This window comes from Petaurus breviceps, unplaced genomic scaffold, assembly GCF_028583685.1.
Source record: "Petaurus breviceps papuanus isolate PSGF00001 unplaced genomic scaffold, PetGlider_PUasm1.0 90638, whole genome shotgun sequence".
Classification (NCBI taxonomy): Eukaryota; Metazoa; Chordata; class Mammalia; order Diprotodontia; family Petauridae; genus Petaurus; species Petaurus breviceps.
This window is the reverse complement of record NW_027187295.1, coordinates 2,105,617-2,121,660: the sequence shown is the minus strand read 5'-3', so window position 1 is coordinate 2,121,660 and position 16,044 is coordinate 2,105,617. Positions and strand designations below refer to the sequence as shown.

The 16,044-nt window shown below is 35.2% G+C and overlaps 1 protein-coding gene across 1 annotated transcript in view; it reads right to left on the bottom strand.

Annotated features, from left to right (window-relative positions):
• The window catches only part of ZNF804A (zinc finger protein 804A), a 460,506-nt gene that overhangs the window by 82,550 nt on the left and 361,912 nt on the right, over positions 1–16,044 (bottom strand). Inside the window, exon 2 of the mRNA XM_069064510.1 lies at positions 7,159–7,302. Coding sequence (XP_068920611.1) covers positions 7,159–7,302 — 144 coding nt within the window. The remainder of the gene's footprint in view (positions 1–7,158; positions 7,303–16,044) is intronic.

Below are 16,044 nucleotides of genomic sequence, written 5' to 3'. Positions count from 1 at the left end.
GAGAGAAAGAGAGAGAGAGAGAGAGAGAGAGAGAGAGAGGGAGGGAGCTGGAGGTGGTAAGGAGGCTCTGTGGAGAGTAGGTACGAGAGAGACTCAGTGCTAGTTATCACCTGGGAGCTACTGTTTGGAATTGCTCCAGCACTGCTCCAGATTTCATAGACATAATAAGAATTGGCCTTTGGGTGAAGAACAAAATTTAATCCTTTCAAAATCAACAGTTTTATGCAAATAAAATGTAAGCTGTAAAATGCCAGAGATAATTTAGTTCCCTGCAGTTCTCTGAAGAGATATAAATTGTTCTTTAAAGCCCTAAACAGAGATGAGAAGAGTCTACTAGATTATAATGTCTCTTGGAAATTTTAAATTTTATATCTGAATTACATAAAACATGAATACAACTGCTTTGAAGTTCTTGTCCATCTGGATATTTTTTGATGTGACAGTTCTACTCCACCAAACAATATCCCTAGCTCTAATATAAGTTAAATTCACTTTGAAATACTACTTCCTTTTTTTGAAATGACTGAAACATATGTGCTTGTGAGCACAAATTTATGCCAAAATTCTTTTTTAATTTTTTCCCTAGACTCCCTCAAATTCTGTAACAGAAACATTTATTAACATTTTAGGCTTGGATTTATTTTAATCTGGTCCAGACTGATGATTTCATTGGTTGGTGAACCTCTCTCCACTTGGCAACTGTTTTGTACCTGCTAAACTGTACTATACCTTACCTATACCTTATAATCACCAGTTGTCTGGGATCTGGAAAGGTTAAGTGGCTAGTCTAGAGTCACATGCCCCATATTTTTAAGAGGCAGGATTTAAAAACAAATCTTCCTGACTTTAGAGCTGCTTCTCCTTAAATTATCCACAATGCCTCTCAAAGTAGATTTAGAAACATAAAAATATGATGAGGAAAAGTAGGGTAAAGGACATGTCATATTCTTCTTTATATACTCCATAGAACTTATCAAAGTTCAATTCAATAAGCATCTCTTAAGGGCCTATTTCATGTCTGGCACTATACTAACTGCTAAGGATTAAAAGACAAAAATACATTACAAATGGTAAGTACTCAAATATCTATGGAATGAATTAATGAATGATTAAATTATATCAAACATTTTTTCTTTGATGTTATAAGGGAGCTTCTTATAATGTTTTGATGATTATATAGATAATACTATCAATTATAATAACTGGCATTTGTGTATATGCCAATACTAATAAAGTACTTTATAATATCTAATTTGAAACTTTCATCCACCCTGTGAAATAAAGGTTACCTGGTTTATCTGTATTTTCCATATAAAAAACCCAATAAACCAAAAACCAGAAAACTGAGGAGGAGAGAAGCAGAGACTTATCCAGGGTCATGCATGTGATATGGGATTCAATTCAAGTCTTTCTGATTCAAGGTCCAAAAATTCATTCATTATAGCATACTGCCTCTCAAATATTCCTTCATTCAAATAATCCTATAGTCAGGTTGTGTGATCTTTAAAGGAAAATATATTTTTGAAACATAATGACAGTTAGGACTAGAAGTGGAAGTTGACCAATTCGCTTGTCTTATTTAGACAAAAACTGAGCCTGATTAAAATAGAGGGAAGTTAAGTTGGGTTTCTGCACTCTAGGAAAACATCCAGTTTAATAACTGGAAGATTTTTTCATTTTCAACCTGATTCAAACAACAGAAAAGTCTCTTTCCTACCTCCATTTCCTTCTATCCCATTTAAATAATTAAGTAGTGCTTCTATGTTGAAGATACTGTGCTGGATTCTGGGAAGTCAAAAATTGATATGACAGAATTTTCTAGGAGTTTGCCTGGCATATAGTAGATTCTTAACAAATACATATTGAATTGAAAATAGGGGAGGAAATGTGCGTACTTAACTGATGTAGTACGACAGAAAAACCCTGACTCTGGAGTCAGAAGCTCTGGGGTTAAATTCTGCCTCAGATGCTTACTGCCTATTTGAATTTGGGCAAATGTTTTAAAATTTATGGGTCTCATTTTCATCAACTGCAAATTGAGAGACTTGGATTGTATGCCTGCAGCATTTTTTTCATGTATGAGTAGTAAGTATAAAAAAAAAAAAAAAAACGTTTCTCAGGTAAAACACAATAAAGAATTTGAGGAAGGAAAAGTTCCCCTTTTTAGAATTATAAGGAAATGTGGAAAGGATTTCTTCCTATATAAAACATGAGATGGGAAGTACTTTTGCAGGAAGAAGTTAGATAGTGCTTTGAATTCTGCTTGCATTTTTAATAGAGTTTTTAAGGGAGTGCATCATTTTATTTTGAAGTGTTATCAAAATCTGGACTATTAGATACATTTATATGCCATTTTAAAACCAATTAGAAACCATTGGAAAACCAAATGTAAATCATGCAGCATTTATTGATTGGTTTGGCTATTCCATTTTCCCCCTTTATCGATAAAGATAATAAAGTAGTGTTTTCTGTCTTAGAGTTAATTGGTCTTTTTGAACAGTTGTTCAGAAGGACTTGAGGACTTGTTATGGATGTTAAAAAGCATTCACAGGATAAGAAAATCTAGTTCCTCATTCTCCTGACTTGTTTCTTTATCTGGAAAATGGAAAATAACCTATATACCATCTATTTCACAAGATTCTCAGAAGTTTACTTTAAAAACAGGAAAGCATTATGCAAATGTAAGCTTCTCCTTCCTCCTTAGGCTATTACCCTTCAGTGATTTCTCTTACCCTAGGAGGCTAGCTACCTTTCGTAATCATTATAATCTAATTTCACCCATGTTGAGGATCACAGGCCAGTGGGACTCTGACCCTGAAGGCTGAACAAACCCTCTCAGGTGTCTGGCCTGCTGATGGGCCTGGATTGGTTCCCCATCCCCCAGGAAGCATACAGGTGTGAGGATTAGGTCTTCAAGATAAGGATGGCATTTACACCCATGGCCTGGGACAAAGAAGTTAGCAATGTCAGCAGGGGAAAACAATTAAGAAGAGTCTTTATGAAAGCCTGGACAAAGGGTAATAAAATTGGCTTTTCACTTTCACCATTTGGGAGAGTCCCATCTCTTTTTATCCACTAGCAACCTCTGGGTCAGTGATTATTTCTCAGCCCTGCTGTGGAATGGCAGGGTTCCCCCAAATCAGCTCCCAAAAATCCATATGAAATTGGGTTTGTTGTGTGAAAGATGTCACAATGTTTTCCCCCCTTTTGTACAAAAGCACTGTGTGTCATATATTGAACCTCATAACAACCTTGTGAGGGAGGTGCTATAAGTATCATCCTAATTGACAGAGTAAAGAGTTCAATTCATGTCTTCCTGACTACATCTCCATATATAAATATAGATAGAGTATATAGACATGTCTATGTATATACATACACACAGAGAGGGAAGAGAGAGAGAGAGAGAGAGAGAGAGAGAGAGAGAGAGAGAGAGAGAGAATGAGCTTTCCAAATTCCTCCAGGAATACATTTAGAGATGTCCCTGCTAGCACTATCTCTAAATTTACTTTATATTTAACAGCAGTGACAAACAAAATTAAGCAAATATTTTCACTAAAGAAGCTATAAATCAATGGATTCCCTAGTCCTCAAATACACTTTATATTTTACTTGAATCAGTGACTTTAGTTAAATAAAAAATCATGGGACAGCCACATTACACCCCCAACTATGGTTTAAAAACAGCAATAAAAATTACTAAGTCACTGGTTTATGAGAAATGAAACAATTTATTCACCAAACAATTTACAAAGATATAAGAACTAATATCCAGTAAAAAATACCTCATTGCCATTGCAAAGAAGAATATATAGAGCTAGAAGTAACAATATAGCATCAAACGAGCCCTTGTCTTGCAAAAAATTGCTTTTATTATTTTTACAGATTTCTCTTATTTTAATATTTGGATGAAAATTTCTGGGGAACATAGAAACACAAATCTCAAAATCTGATCTATTTATTTAGATTGCTAAACACTTCTCTGTAAAATCATTCCATTTCTGCAAGATAAAACTTTATTTATTTAAAGATAAACTTGATTCTGAAGGGAAAAAAAAATGACCTGATCTTGACTTCCTCCTTGGCAGAAGAAAACAGGGCAATCCACTGAATCTTGAACTTCTGGACAAAGGTCACTTAATGCCCTGTGGGAGGTATTTCAGTCACATCAAAGCTTTTTGAAGAGAAAAAGTCAAGAATGTTGTGAAGCCACTGCAGTAAGGCAATCTTCCTTTTCCATTTTCTCACATGTCCAAATATTGCAAGATACCATCAGTGTGGCGAATTTCTTGCAGGGAAAATAACTTTGAATTGCCTATAAGTTGCCAGGTGAATGGATTCACTGATGCTTTACTTCAGAGGAAAGTGAATCAGTTTGAAAGTAGTTGAAGGTAAACTTTTTTCCCTTGTTGTGAAGAACTCACTACCTGTTTGCAAGGGGTAGTATTTTATGATAGATTTTGGGTTGAATTTCAATGATATATCCCTATCAAAGAAACACTTAAGCACTTTATAATCATTTGAATTTAGGATTTTTATATTTATTATTATTGAAAAGATAAAATGTGGTGAAATAGTAATGAAACATAATGGCTTACCAGTAAAGTATAACATCTATCATTTCTCTGAAACAAAGGAGATATATCATTGAACAACTGCTAAATCTGTTGTCTATAGAACATTCAAAATACATGCTGTTTACTAGTCTTTAAGAATATTGAAAGATAATGAAGTACAATGACAATGTAGTTTAATGTTCAATGCATCTTTCCCCTTCCTAATAAATATGCCTCATTTACAACTCTTACTTGTACACTATTTCCTAAAGGCATTTTTATCACAAATTAAGTACTAGTGTACGTGCAACTTAAAAAATAGTCTGCAACTAAAGTGTAATTTATTTGTCTCTAATAGGGTGTTTTTGTGAATAAGATGCTATCTCTCTGTAGGCTTTTAAATAAACTATAATTATAATCCATTTAAGGGTTGATAGAATAATTTGTGCACTTTATGCACATTAAAAACATGCTATTATTTGGAGCAAATAGACCTAGACATGGAGATGGGACACAAAGTGAATGAGGAATGTGTAATACCATAGACTTTTTTGAATAATATTTAAAAAGTAACTGAATAATAAAATGATTTTCTAAGAGTCTAGTGATGCTCCTGAAATATAAGGAAATTATGTATTTTTTTTTTTTGGAATCAAGAAAGAAGAACTTTAACAATGTCTATTTTTCTCAGTTGGAGGTAGGGAAATTCTCACAGGAGTGTCTCAAACGACATACAAACTCAGGAAATGTTTATTATCCAAAAGAAGGAATGAGGAGATATGGAGTGATGTCTCATTTTCCCTAATCTTTAATTTTCTGTATAACCTTAAGTCAGGAGAAGCCCACAGCCATTCTATAATAATAGCTACCAAATCATGTGGGGCATAATTTTTGACTGATTAATCAGAACTAATAGTTCTGGAATAATTGACTATTCTTATTGTATTACCAGGCATAAGGATCCTGGTTAGTTGGCTCAAATATATGTTACATTGAGAATGTTTAAATTATATTTAAACATGTATACATGTATAAGCATAAATGAAGAAATATCCTTAATGCCATAAACAAAGAACTTTGTTGGCCTAGAAACCATGGACCTAGTTGATTGCAATGTAGCTTAAAAGAAGACATGTTCTTTCAAGTAAATATTTTTCACCTTAATGATTGTTAGCTTTTGGTGACATGATCATTGTGGATTTGACTAAGGCAGTTAGGTGGTTCAGTGCATAGTACATGGGGTTGGGAATCAGGAAGACTCATTTTCATGAGTTCAAATTTGACTGCAGACACTAGCTTTGTGACTCTGAGAAATCACCTAACCCTGTTTGCCTCAGTTTCCTCATCTGTAAAATGAGCTGGAGAAGAAAATGGCAGACTGTTCTAGTATGTTTGCCAAGAAAACCCCAAATAGAAAACCCACAAAGAGTTGGAAATGACTAAAAATGAATGAACAACAACTAAAAACTTAAAGCCAGGTTGTGAAAGACTTTAAATACGAAAGATTTTAGACAATGCTAGAGATAAAAAGAAGGAATTGGAATTTATTGAGTAGGCAAATGACATGGTCTACATCTATAGAGTTTTTACTTTTTACAGCTGTATGGAGGGTTGGATTGGAGCTGAGAGAGCTTAAAAGCAAGGAAACTAAGAGGCTAGTGTAACAGGCCAGGCAATGAAGACTTGAAGTAATATGGTGGTCAGGTGGAAGGAGAGAAAGGGGTGGATTTTTGAAATGTTCTAGAGTTGGAATCTATAGGATTTGACAACTGATTGAATACTTTTGGAAAGTAAGAATAAGGAGTCACACAAAATAAACAAGAACAACTACAATTTCAAAGCGTATAAGCATTAAATGAATTTGTGTTGGAATCAACTAATTAACTGCAGGTAAAAATAAATCTGTTATTCAGTTTTCGCCAATCACAATCATTGTTTTGAAACATAATTTTGGGGATGCCATCATTTTTAACATTGCAACTAAACTCAATATGGTGGTTTATAAATGATAGGAAAGAGGAAATTGATATTAAAATGTCCTAAATGATGTTTATAGTTAGATATCAAAAACTAAATAATTTTGGGTCTTCTTTAGAGTTCTAAAGTATTTTTAAATTTTCTTTTATTTTTCAATGGTAATGCTAATATAAGTCATTTTCCAAAAAGCCACCATCAAAATCTATTTTAGTTTGACAATTATAATTGATTAGATACATTTTGAAATTATTAGATTTGTGGAAATGTACCATCTTCACCTCTTATGACAAATTATTTACTGCTCATGACATGTATTTGTGTTCCAGAAATATTATTGTATTATTTTTTTTGTTAGCTATTCTTTTAGCCACTCCCTTCTATTCCTTCTTAAGTTGCTATTGCTAAAAATAATCAAAATATCATCCCAGATTGAATAAAAACATTCATCAATATTTACTATCAAAGAAATATATAGATATATGCATTATATGTATACACAGAGAGACAGGCACGCGCATGCAAAACACCCTACAAGTGTAGCCAAAAAGAACAAGTTATTACTAAAGTCTTGAAATGTCAAACATTTTTAGAATATTTATTTTAATCTCTTACATCTATTACTTACCTGCTTGTGAGCATGGTCGTATGAATTAATATGATTGTCAAACTCCTGATGTTTGTAATATTGTTTATCACAAAGTTCACAGTAGAAATTGGCCTTTAGGTCTTCTAGAGCCTTTGCTATTGTGTTCTCCTTCTCAGCATAATCCTGGAGAAAAAGATCCCACAAAGGAGAAAATACTTTAGATCTACTTCTGATTTTAGTTGGATTCAAATGGACATTCAGTACAATATTTTAATCATATATAATGGGAAAAAAGAAATAAAAGTAAAGTATATAAATGAAACCATACTTAATTAGAAGTTTGTTGTGTTTTTTATTTTTCCTTTTCCATTTTCTTAAGTGCTAATAAATGCCTGGTTAAAGAATGCTTAAGGTCAACATGAAAACAATGGAAGAGTAGAAAGATGAAAATACTATTGAAAGATGGAAAGGTATAGAAATGCTGAATTGAGACAACTGTCCTTTAAAGAAGCAGAGAGGGAACTGTAAAGACTGCTAAGCCTATTCAGCTGTGCACATTTCTGTCTTCCATAGTCAAAAGTCTCCACTTTCAAATTGTAACAACTTAAATGTGCCCTAGAGGTCTTTAAATAGATCTTTATTGATATAATAAAGAATAGAATTTTCTTGGAGCCTAGGTATTTTAAATTCTGAATCATTCAAGAAAGATCTCAACAGTACTTCACTTGTGCAAAGGTATTCATTTTAACTCAAATCTATTTATGATACCTTTTAAAAAATGTTCTAGAATCTGCTGAACAACGAAAATATAGTATATTTTGTCACATCTCTCATCCAAAAAGTAAAAAAAAAAAGAATTGCCAAAATGAGAGGTGACTAAGGCTGTGTCAGAATCTTGCCAGAGCAACTATGTGAAATAATGAGCAATCTATTTGCTCACATGTGGTTTTGTTTTACCTGATGCTAAATGACTGATAAAGAAAAGGGAAAAAAAGCTAAACTTGTTCTTTTGACTTTGTGAAGAGACAGTTTAAAATAATAAAGAACACATAGCAGAAGCTACATAGGTTGAGAAGTAATTAGGACAATTCCTTCACTTTAGAGTAAATTCTTGGTACCCTATATTGAACTTATTCAGGAAGAAAATAAATTGGGCTCAGATATTCTTGTTCTATAAATTTCTTCTACTTTACTTTCTTCAGCAATGGTATAGTAGCCCTGCCTACCACATAGACACATCATTTCTCCTTAACATATTTTTCATCTTCCTTCAAGACTGCATTTTAATACTCTTCCACTCCATGCCCCATCCCTCACCAATAATTGCATTTTTTGAGAGAGAGAGGTGATATTATGAAAACTGCAGTGATTTTTAAAAAGTAGAATAGTATCTCATAATACTGGCTGGTACTTCATGTCACTTAATGAGTCACTGAGACTTTTACCTAGCTTCAATAAAATTATTAATTATTCACACATATTCAAACTCTAAGGCTATGCTAATTGGGTGCTCCAACTGTCATTTAATCTATGGAAATGTAATTCATTATGGTTCACTTCTCTTTGAATCTATGATTTCTATAAGATATCTTTCTCCTGCCTTACTGAACTATTTGGAAGGAAGCATTAAATAAGAAAAAATATTTCAAATGAGATTCTGTACCTAATATCCATTAAATCAATATCCCTAATCAGATTAATGTCCATTCTCTTATTTTTCCTTCATCTTTTAAAAATGTCCAAAGCAAATTTGTTGAAAGGAAAAAAAAATATTCAAATAGATAATGTCAGGTGATAGATAATTATTAAAATTGATTTAAATGTTTAAATGATTGTATTATAGAAAAGGCATTTTTTTTTTCTTTTTGGAGGGGGGAGAGTAGGCAATTGTGGTTAAGTGACTTGCCCAAGGGGTGTGTGTGTGTGTCTGTGTGTGTGTGTCTGTGTGAGAAGTGTCTGAGGTCAGATCTAATCCCAGCTTCTCCTGACTCCAGGGCCAGTGCTCTACTCACTTTGCCCCCTAGCCACTCCAAAAAGCAGTGCCATGACTTCATGCCTCAAATGTGTGTAGTAGTGATAAAACTCCATTCAATTTGGAGGCACGAGTACTAAATGGTTTCATATTCAGAGGTTAAACCTGCTGTTCAACTGATTCTCTGCCAATAATACTTCCTCTCTCTCCAATTCAGCTTATTTTCCCCAATAATTAATCTCCTCCTCTCTCCCCAAATATCTGTATCCTTAAATTTATTGCACATTTGTTTTTGTTTGGTAAGGCTGGATCTTACTCAAAAGAAATAACATCTGTTTCTTCCTGACAGAAATACCCACATGCTTCTCTTTAGGTTATGCCTGCATCTCATTATAGTAGCTCAAAACAAAACAAACAAACAAACAAATTGGGGAGGAGAGAACCAAAAGCCAACTAGTTAATATTTGGATCTTATAGTATCAAGAAATCCAATATGTGATTCTTAATTGGATTGATATTTAGAAATATTTAACTTGATTCAATTCAATAGTTTTTCAGGGTTATGGATAAGGCACTGAAAATATTTAATTGTCTATTAGTGGACAAAAGATGAGTGATTGAATTTTTCCCTTTTCTAGATATTAATTTTGTTGTATTGAGTCCATGGTCGTGGTTGAATCTCTCCAGACTGAGAGAGGGGAGAAAAGAATTCTTTTGAGCAGAATTTATAAGTAAAACTGGGTAATTTGTTTGGTAACTTTTTTTACTGGAATTCTTTTTATCCCTCATGTGACTTCATAGATGTAGAGTATTCTACTACAGCAGTTTTTCATCTCTCAACGAAGATAACTAAATAGAAAATGTTCTTGTTTAGCTCATTTCTCTTACAAGAATATGAGTGTTTTAAGCCTTCATTGTTCACAACTACTGTTCCTTAATCTTGGAGATTTGTGATGGTAGAATGGAGAAGAGAGACTGATTTTTGGACTGATTCCAAGACTACAGGAATGGTTTAGAGGGGAAGAGAGAACACTTCAACTAGAAGTAAAATGTGCAGTGACTTTTCATAGCATTTTATTTTATAAAATAAATTAAATCATTTGGATTAAATTCTAGAATAATGATATGCTTTCATTTAAATATAACTCAAAGGTCTGAGATGTTGAATAATAGTCATGATTAATTACTAAATAACCAATATGGATATTTCTCCTATATCTGCTGTAATAATTTGAGGATGGTTATTAGATTGGAAAATAAAGAATAGAATTATTCATCGAATTAAAACAGCAGGAAATTCCTTCTAAAGAAAGATGATGGAAGGGAGATAACTACTTGCATTGCATAGATATACTGATGCAAAATTAAAAAAAAAAAAGAGATTTCATACAATTCCCTCATTTTCCAGATGAGAAAACTGAGGCATATAGAATTGACTTTGCCAAGGTAGAGAGTTAGTGCTATTAGTGAAAGACATAGGAGTGTATCTCACATGTCTGTATTTCCAAGTCATTGGTCTTTAAACAATATCCAACTTTACAAGACTCTTTGCACATCATTATGAAAAGAAGATTCATGCTCTTTTGACTCCTGAGCCCATTCTACCACATCTTTGTAAGAGAAGATTGGATTTTGTTTCCACAGAAATCATGTGATACATAATTTGAGAAACCTAAGGAGTGATATTTGGCAGAAAGTCTCCTACTTACTAGTTACTGCAGGAAAGAAAATTTGTAGGGAAGGAGATAGCTCAAAATCCATTTTCTTTGTTCCCTGAGAAGGCCTTTATCTGGTGTAAAAAAAATTCAGGTAGGTGAAACTCACTAAGGATGAGGCCCATAAACCCAAATTTATCTAATCTTAGATAATGGGGCTTTTCTTATGCATATCCTGGGTTGAATCATCAACTCACACTTTTGTTTACTCTTATCAATTGAGAAAATTCCTTTCTTTGACCATGGAGATCAAAAAATCTGAGTGATGCAGAAGTCTTGGGATGAGATTAAAAGTGTTTATGGCTTGGCATTTCTTTACTACTGAATAAAATATAAAGAGAATAATGATGAAAGGTGGGAAGGAATTGAAATGTGGAAATGAGAGATGTAAGCAGGGTTGGAGACCCACAATGGGGGGTGGGTATTAGGTGTTTTAGGATTGTCTGTAGACCCCAAAATGCCTGACCAACAGGGTACAGAGGAGGGAAATGTAAATCAGGACAAGACATAGAAGACTTTGTAATTGTTTGAAACAGAGTCACTCAGTAACCATATGGGTCACCTGGTCTCTTGTGGTCTCTGGCAAGAGAACAATAAATAAAATCTTTCTGTAATTCACTGAAAGCCATGTGGAATTTTTGGTACGATGAATATTTCTCACATCTTGATTGGTTAACTCCAAATAAAATTATCTAAATCATTGTGTAGCTGCTGACTTTATCCTTGGTTCTTAAGTTGTATTCTTTGTGAATCTGTTCTGAGGGGCCTGCAACAAGATTGAAATGACTCTTTAGTTCTTATACAAGTTTCCATACTGTTCTCAGTATGAAATTGTCTATCAGATAAAAGACATCCTTCATTCTGTGATGTTTGTTGGCCCATCCTTACATTTCATTGGTTGAACCAGTATTACTGACTCTACCTAGGGCCAGTCAATATTAGCTAACTCCTGTTACTTTCAGATACTTAGTCCATTCATAATGATGTGAATACAAGGGTTAAAAATAATATTAAGGTTTGTTTTTCTAGGACTTTGTGAAGCCCCTAGTTTATTTGATGAAGTCTCTGGTGTTTAGCTGAGGCTATAATCCTCTCAAGTGGCCTTTTGCTATCCCCTACACCCAATTCTCTGTTACCCTTAATCTAGTCCAGTCCTTTGTTGTCTTTCCTGAAAAAATGAGGAATAATGAGCTCCATGCAATAGTATGAGTAAACAAAGAGAACTCTTTGAAAATACAAAACCCCAGATAAATGCTATTTCAAAACAATTGTTCATACACCAAGTGTTTGTTTTGTCTTATTTGTTTAGCCTTGTCTAGTCTTCCCAGGTAAGCACCTTGAGGGCTGGTATTGTGTCATTTTGGAATACTAAATACACTGCACACATTATTAATACTAAATAAGAATCTTAATTATTTGCCACATCCAGCTGTTTCTGATATAAAAAACCTAGTGAAGTATATGGAGCTGTATAAAGGGATTATAAATAGATGGGACTTTAAATATTCTAATCTTTCCAAGTGACCCCAAAATATTTTTGGACTTAAAAATTCCTTATCTTACACCTTTCTTTCAGAGTGGTCATTTATTATTGTTTCTCTGTCATGTAACAATCATAAAGGCCCTGGAAATATACAGAGGGCAAAGATTTATACTCTTGAAATCTAGATAATTATCTTGACTTAAACTCAATTCTAAGTCAAAAAACATAATTGAGAAGAAATCCAGGATTCTGTCCCCATAAGCATGAGACCTTAAAAATGAAACTTAAATCTCAGTTCCTTAACAAAGACCTAAGCTTTTTCTTAAAGCAAAATTTGTAGAGAGTAGCGATCAGAAGCATAGTATATAAGGAGGTAGGTAGTTTCAGAAGTGCTTTTTCATTTGCAGAAAAAAAAGTGCCATCATTGTTTATTTTCATTCATCACACCATTCATCACAACCTAGATATCTATAGTGATTCTCATTTCAAATATGAACTGCAGCAAGTGCCTCCCCACCACACAGTTAACTGTCTTCATCTTTCAATATACACTGGGTCATTCTGTACACTTTGATTAGATAAATGATTATTAACCACTTACTACCAAAGTCATTGCTTTGACACCATCTCCCTATTTGAAGTTCTTTTCTCTATTTTCAAATTTTATCAAATAAATTAACAAGCCAACATTTGCTATGAGCAAGGAACTATATAACTAATGATCTTTGTAAAGCTTTCCTGGAATAATACCACTTGAATTTGACTTGGTAGTCTGAAAAAAAAATGCAGATATTGAGATACATTCTAGAAAAGGGTTATCCAATAATTGCTGAAATTTATATAGCACCAATTGTATCTGTTCAATAACATGCCCAGTATTAAACATCAGAGGCTAGGTTTGACCTCTGGCTTTTGTGTCTCTAGGTGCAATGCTCTATCCATTGAATCACCTACCTGCTATCTCACAGCTAAATGACTTCCTCTTCCTTACCTGGTCACCTCCTATCCCTAGCATCTGGAATCTTTGTTTCTGGAAACTTCTAGCTTCCTAGTTTCAAAGTACAGAGTAGCCTTCCAACCTACAGAATGAAGAAACCTGGGGGAAACTCCCCAGACCCCAGCAGTAATGGTCCCTATCCCCTTTTCCCCAGCAATGAAAAGTCTGAATGAACCTCCTGTTCCTCAGGAGTTTTTTCTCTTCTCATTAGAATAAAACACCAGCAGTTCCCAGGTATAGCCAACTTCCTCCCTTTTCCAAATGCCTGGTACTGTTAGAACTAGATAAGAGCCCTATAAAAACTCACTAGAATTTTCTAGTTTGGAGATAGGGTATTCCATTCACTTCAGGGGCCATAGTAGGGTGACCAGCTTAGCCTGAGGGCCCAAAGGAACTGTTTCCATCATTTTCTGTGATTCTCCTTTGTCTTGTGAGTACTATTCCCCAATAAAGCTGTTTTGCATTACTGTCACATGGTCTTGATGTGGGCTCTATATTTCTTTATGCTGGGCCCTGGTTCCTGAAACTTCTTAGGTCTAGCAAACACACTAGCTAATGGCTGTCTACCTGTTAATGACATTAGAAAAGGGAAATCAAGCATTTTTGTGTATTTAAATCCTGTTCCCCCTATAAAATATCCAGTTCTTTTTGCAAGGACCTATCTAGTTGTATGGGACAGATCCCAGCACCCTAATGGGAAATAAATAATAATGAAAACCTTACTGAGCCTGAGTACCAGGTTCAGGGACTCCACTTACAAGATCAGCAATTCTGTTCTTATTACAACTCTCACTTAAGACCTGGAATACCCACTTGAAAGTACCCTGCCTCTCTAGAGATCCTGGTGTGTCCTTTTCTCTCTCTGTGACTGAAATTCTGAATAATTCTTAATGAGTAAGAGAAGTGAAAACTTCTCAGACTATACTCTTAAATCTAGTAAGGCTTTTCATTGGAAACAGGCCTGAGTACCCCTTCAAAGGAAATCTCATGATTTACAAGGACTCAGAACTCATAATGGTAGGGAGTCTCCTCAGTGACACCTTGTTATGGTAATGGGATTTGAAGATCTTCCATGCCCCTTGAAATTGCTGATGTAGAAGGAAGGGTTGGGGCAGGAAGGAGCTGAAGCCAAGTAGGAACCAGGCTGGAGTCAGCATGGTGACTCGAAGCAGCAGCGGTGGGGGCACAAACTTCTTTATTTATTTATTTTTTTTGAGCCAGCCAGTATTTCTGCTAAGGACTCCTGCTGAGGATTACTGGGGATGGGAAATGCAGGGGGCCAGAGCTGCTGGAAGTGAGCTGCGAGAGGGCCGAGCAGTTACTGTGAGTGAGGAGAGAAGGATCTTTGCCTGAGGTAGCCTGTTCTGTTTTGAAGGCTTGAGAATGTGGGTGTTTACTGCATTAACTACATGTGCTACTGTGGCTACTATGATGGCTTTGACTTTCTGGTTTTGGGATGCAGTTTTCTGGGATTTGAATGAATGTTCTAGCTATGTGTTCAATGTAGAAAGCCTGTTACATTTTGTGATTAATAACCATATCAGCATATTTATAGTTACCATAGGCATTGTGAATACTGCATTGTTAATACACACCTCAGCATAAGATATACCAGATAAGGACTGAAGTACTTTCCCAAATGTAAATTGGGTTGTCTACTGTTTCCTTGTTCTGGTACTTGAAGTAGATTGCTGTGCTTAGATTGTGCACCTGACTTCTAGCCAATGGAAGAAAAGGGTCAGCAGGAGAGTGGGGGGAGAATTCCGCATTAGGGCTTCATAACTTCATCATTTCCTTTTTTAAATTGCTTTGAGTATTATTTGGGTAAGGATCTATGTTGCACACAGTTTTGGGGGGTTCATCCAGTGTTCACACTTTCTTGAGAGGGTCCCATAGACCCTTAATAAGGACCAGGTGCCAACCAAGGTTTCTTGGGGGTTCTTGGAACTGGTCTGTGAGATCTGATTCTGATCAGGTAATGACCTGAAGAGAGAAACTAGGAGGAAGCAAAAATTCCAGTTTTGCTAGTACAGACAGCCAGAAGGGGATCACATAAGTTTGTGTACACAAACCCAGGTAAGCAAGTCCCTGGGTGATCCAGGGGTGGGAGAGAGTCTATGTGGTTTGAGTCTGTAAGATTTCTCCTTCCTGGAAAGAATTATATAGGCCCATTATATCCTAATAAGACTAAAACTATGGGTAAAGAGCAGTCTAAAACAGTCCCTCCAAAATACCTTCCTAACATTCTGGAGGACAGTCCCCTTGGAGAAAGACTTGCTAATTAGGATGATCTACCAAAATACAAGAAAAAAAAAAGACAAAAGGAAGATGATAAAATTATTTGGGGAGGCATCCCACTCAGAAGAGGCATCCCACTGAGAGGAGGCCTCCCACTCAGAGGAGGCCTACCTTGGACAAAATATAGCTCCTTTGAAGCCTTGGTGTGCTAACAACTTAATTTGTATGTGAATTATAAGGACACTTTTTAACCCAGACATAGGACAATTTGCTCTAAAAAGAGAAGAAGGGGGAAGAGCCCAAAGGGAAATCCCAAGAACAGAGGCCCCATCCCTGGGACTCCCTCTTTTTCTACTCCTGCCCTACATTCCTCCACCACAGGGACTTCCTGGACCAGCCTCGACTCCTCCTTCCCTGCCCTCTGTGCCCTCTGAAAAGGAATAGAGGGGTGAGGACTTAATTGACTTGGCCTGGCCAGGCACACCCATACACACCCTCTCCAGAGGTAATTGAAACAGTT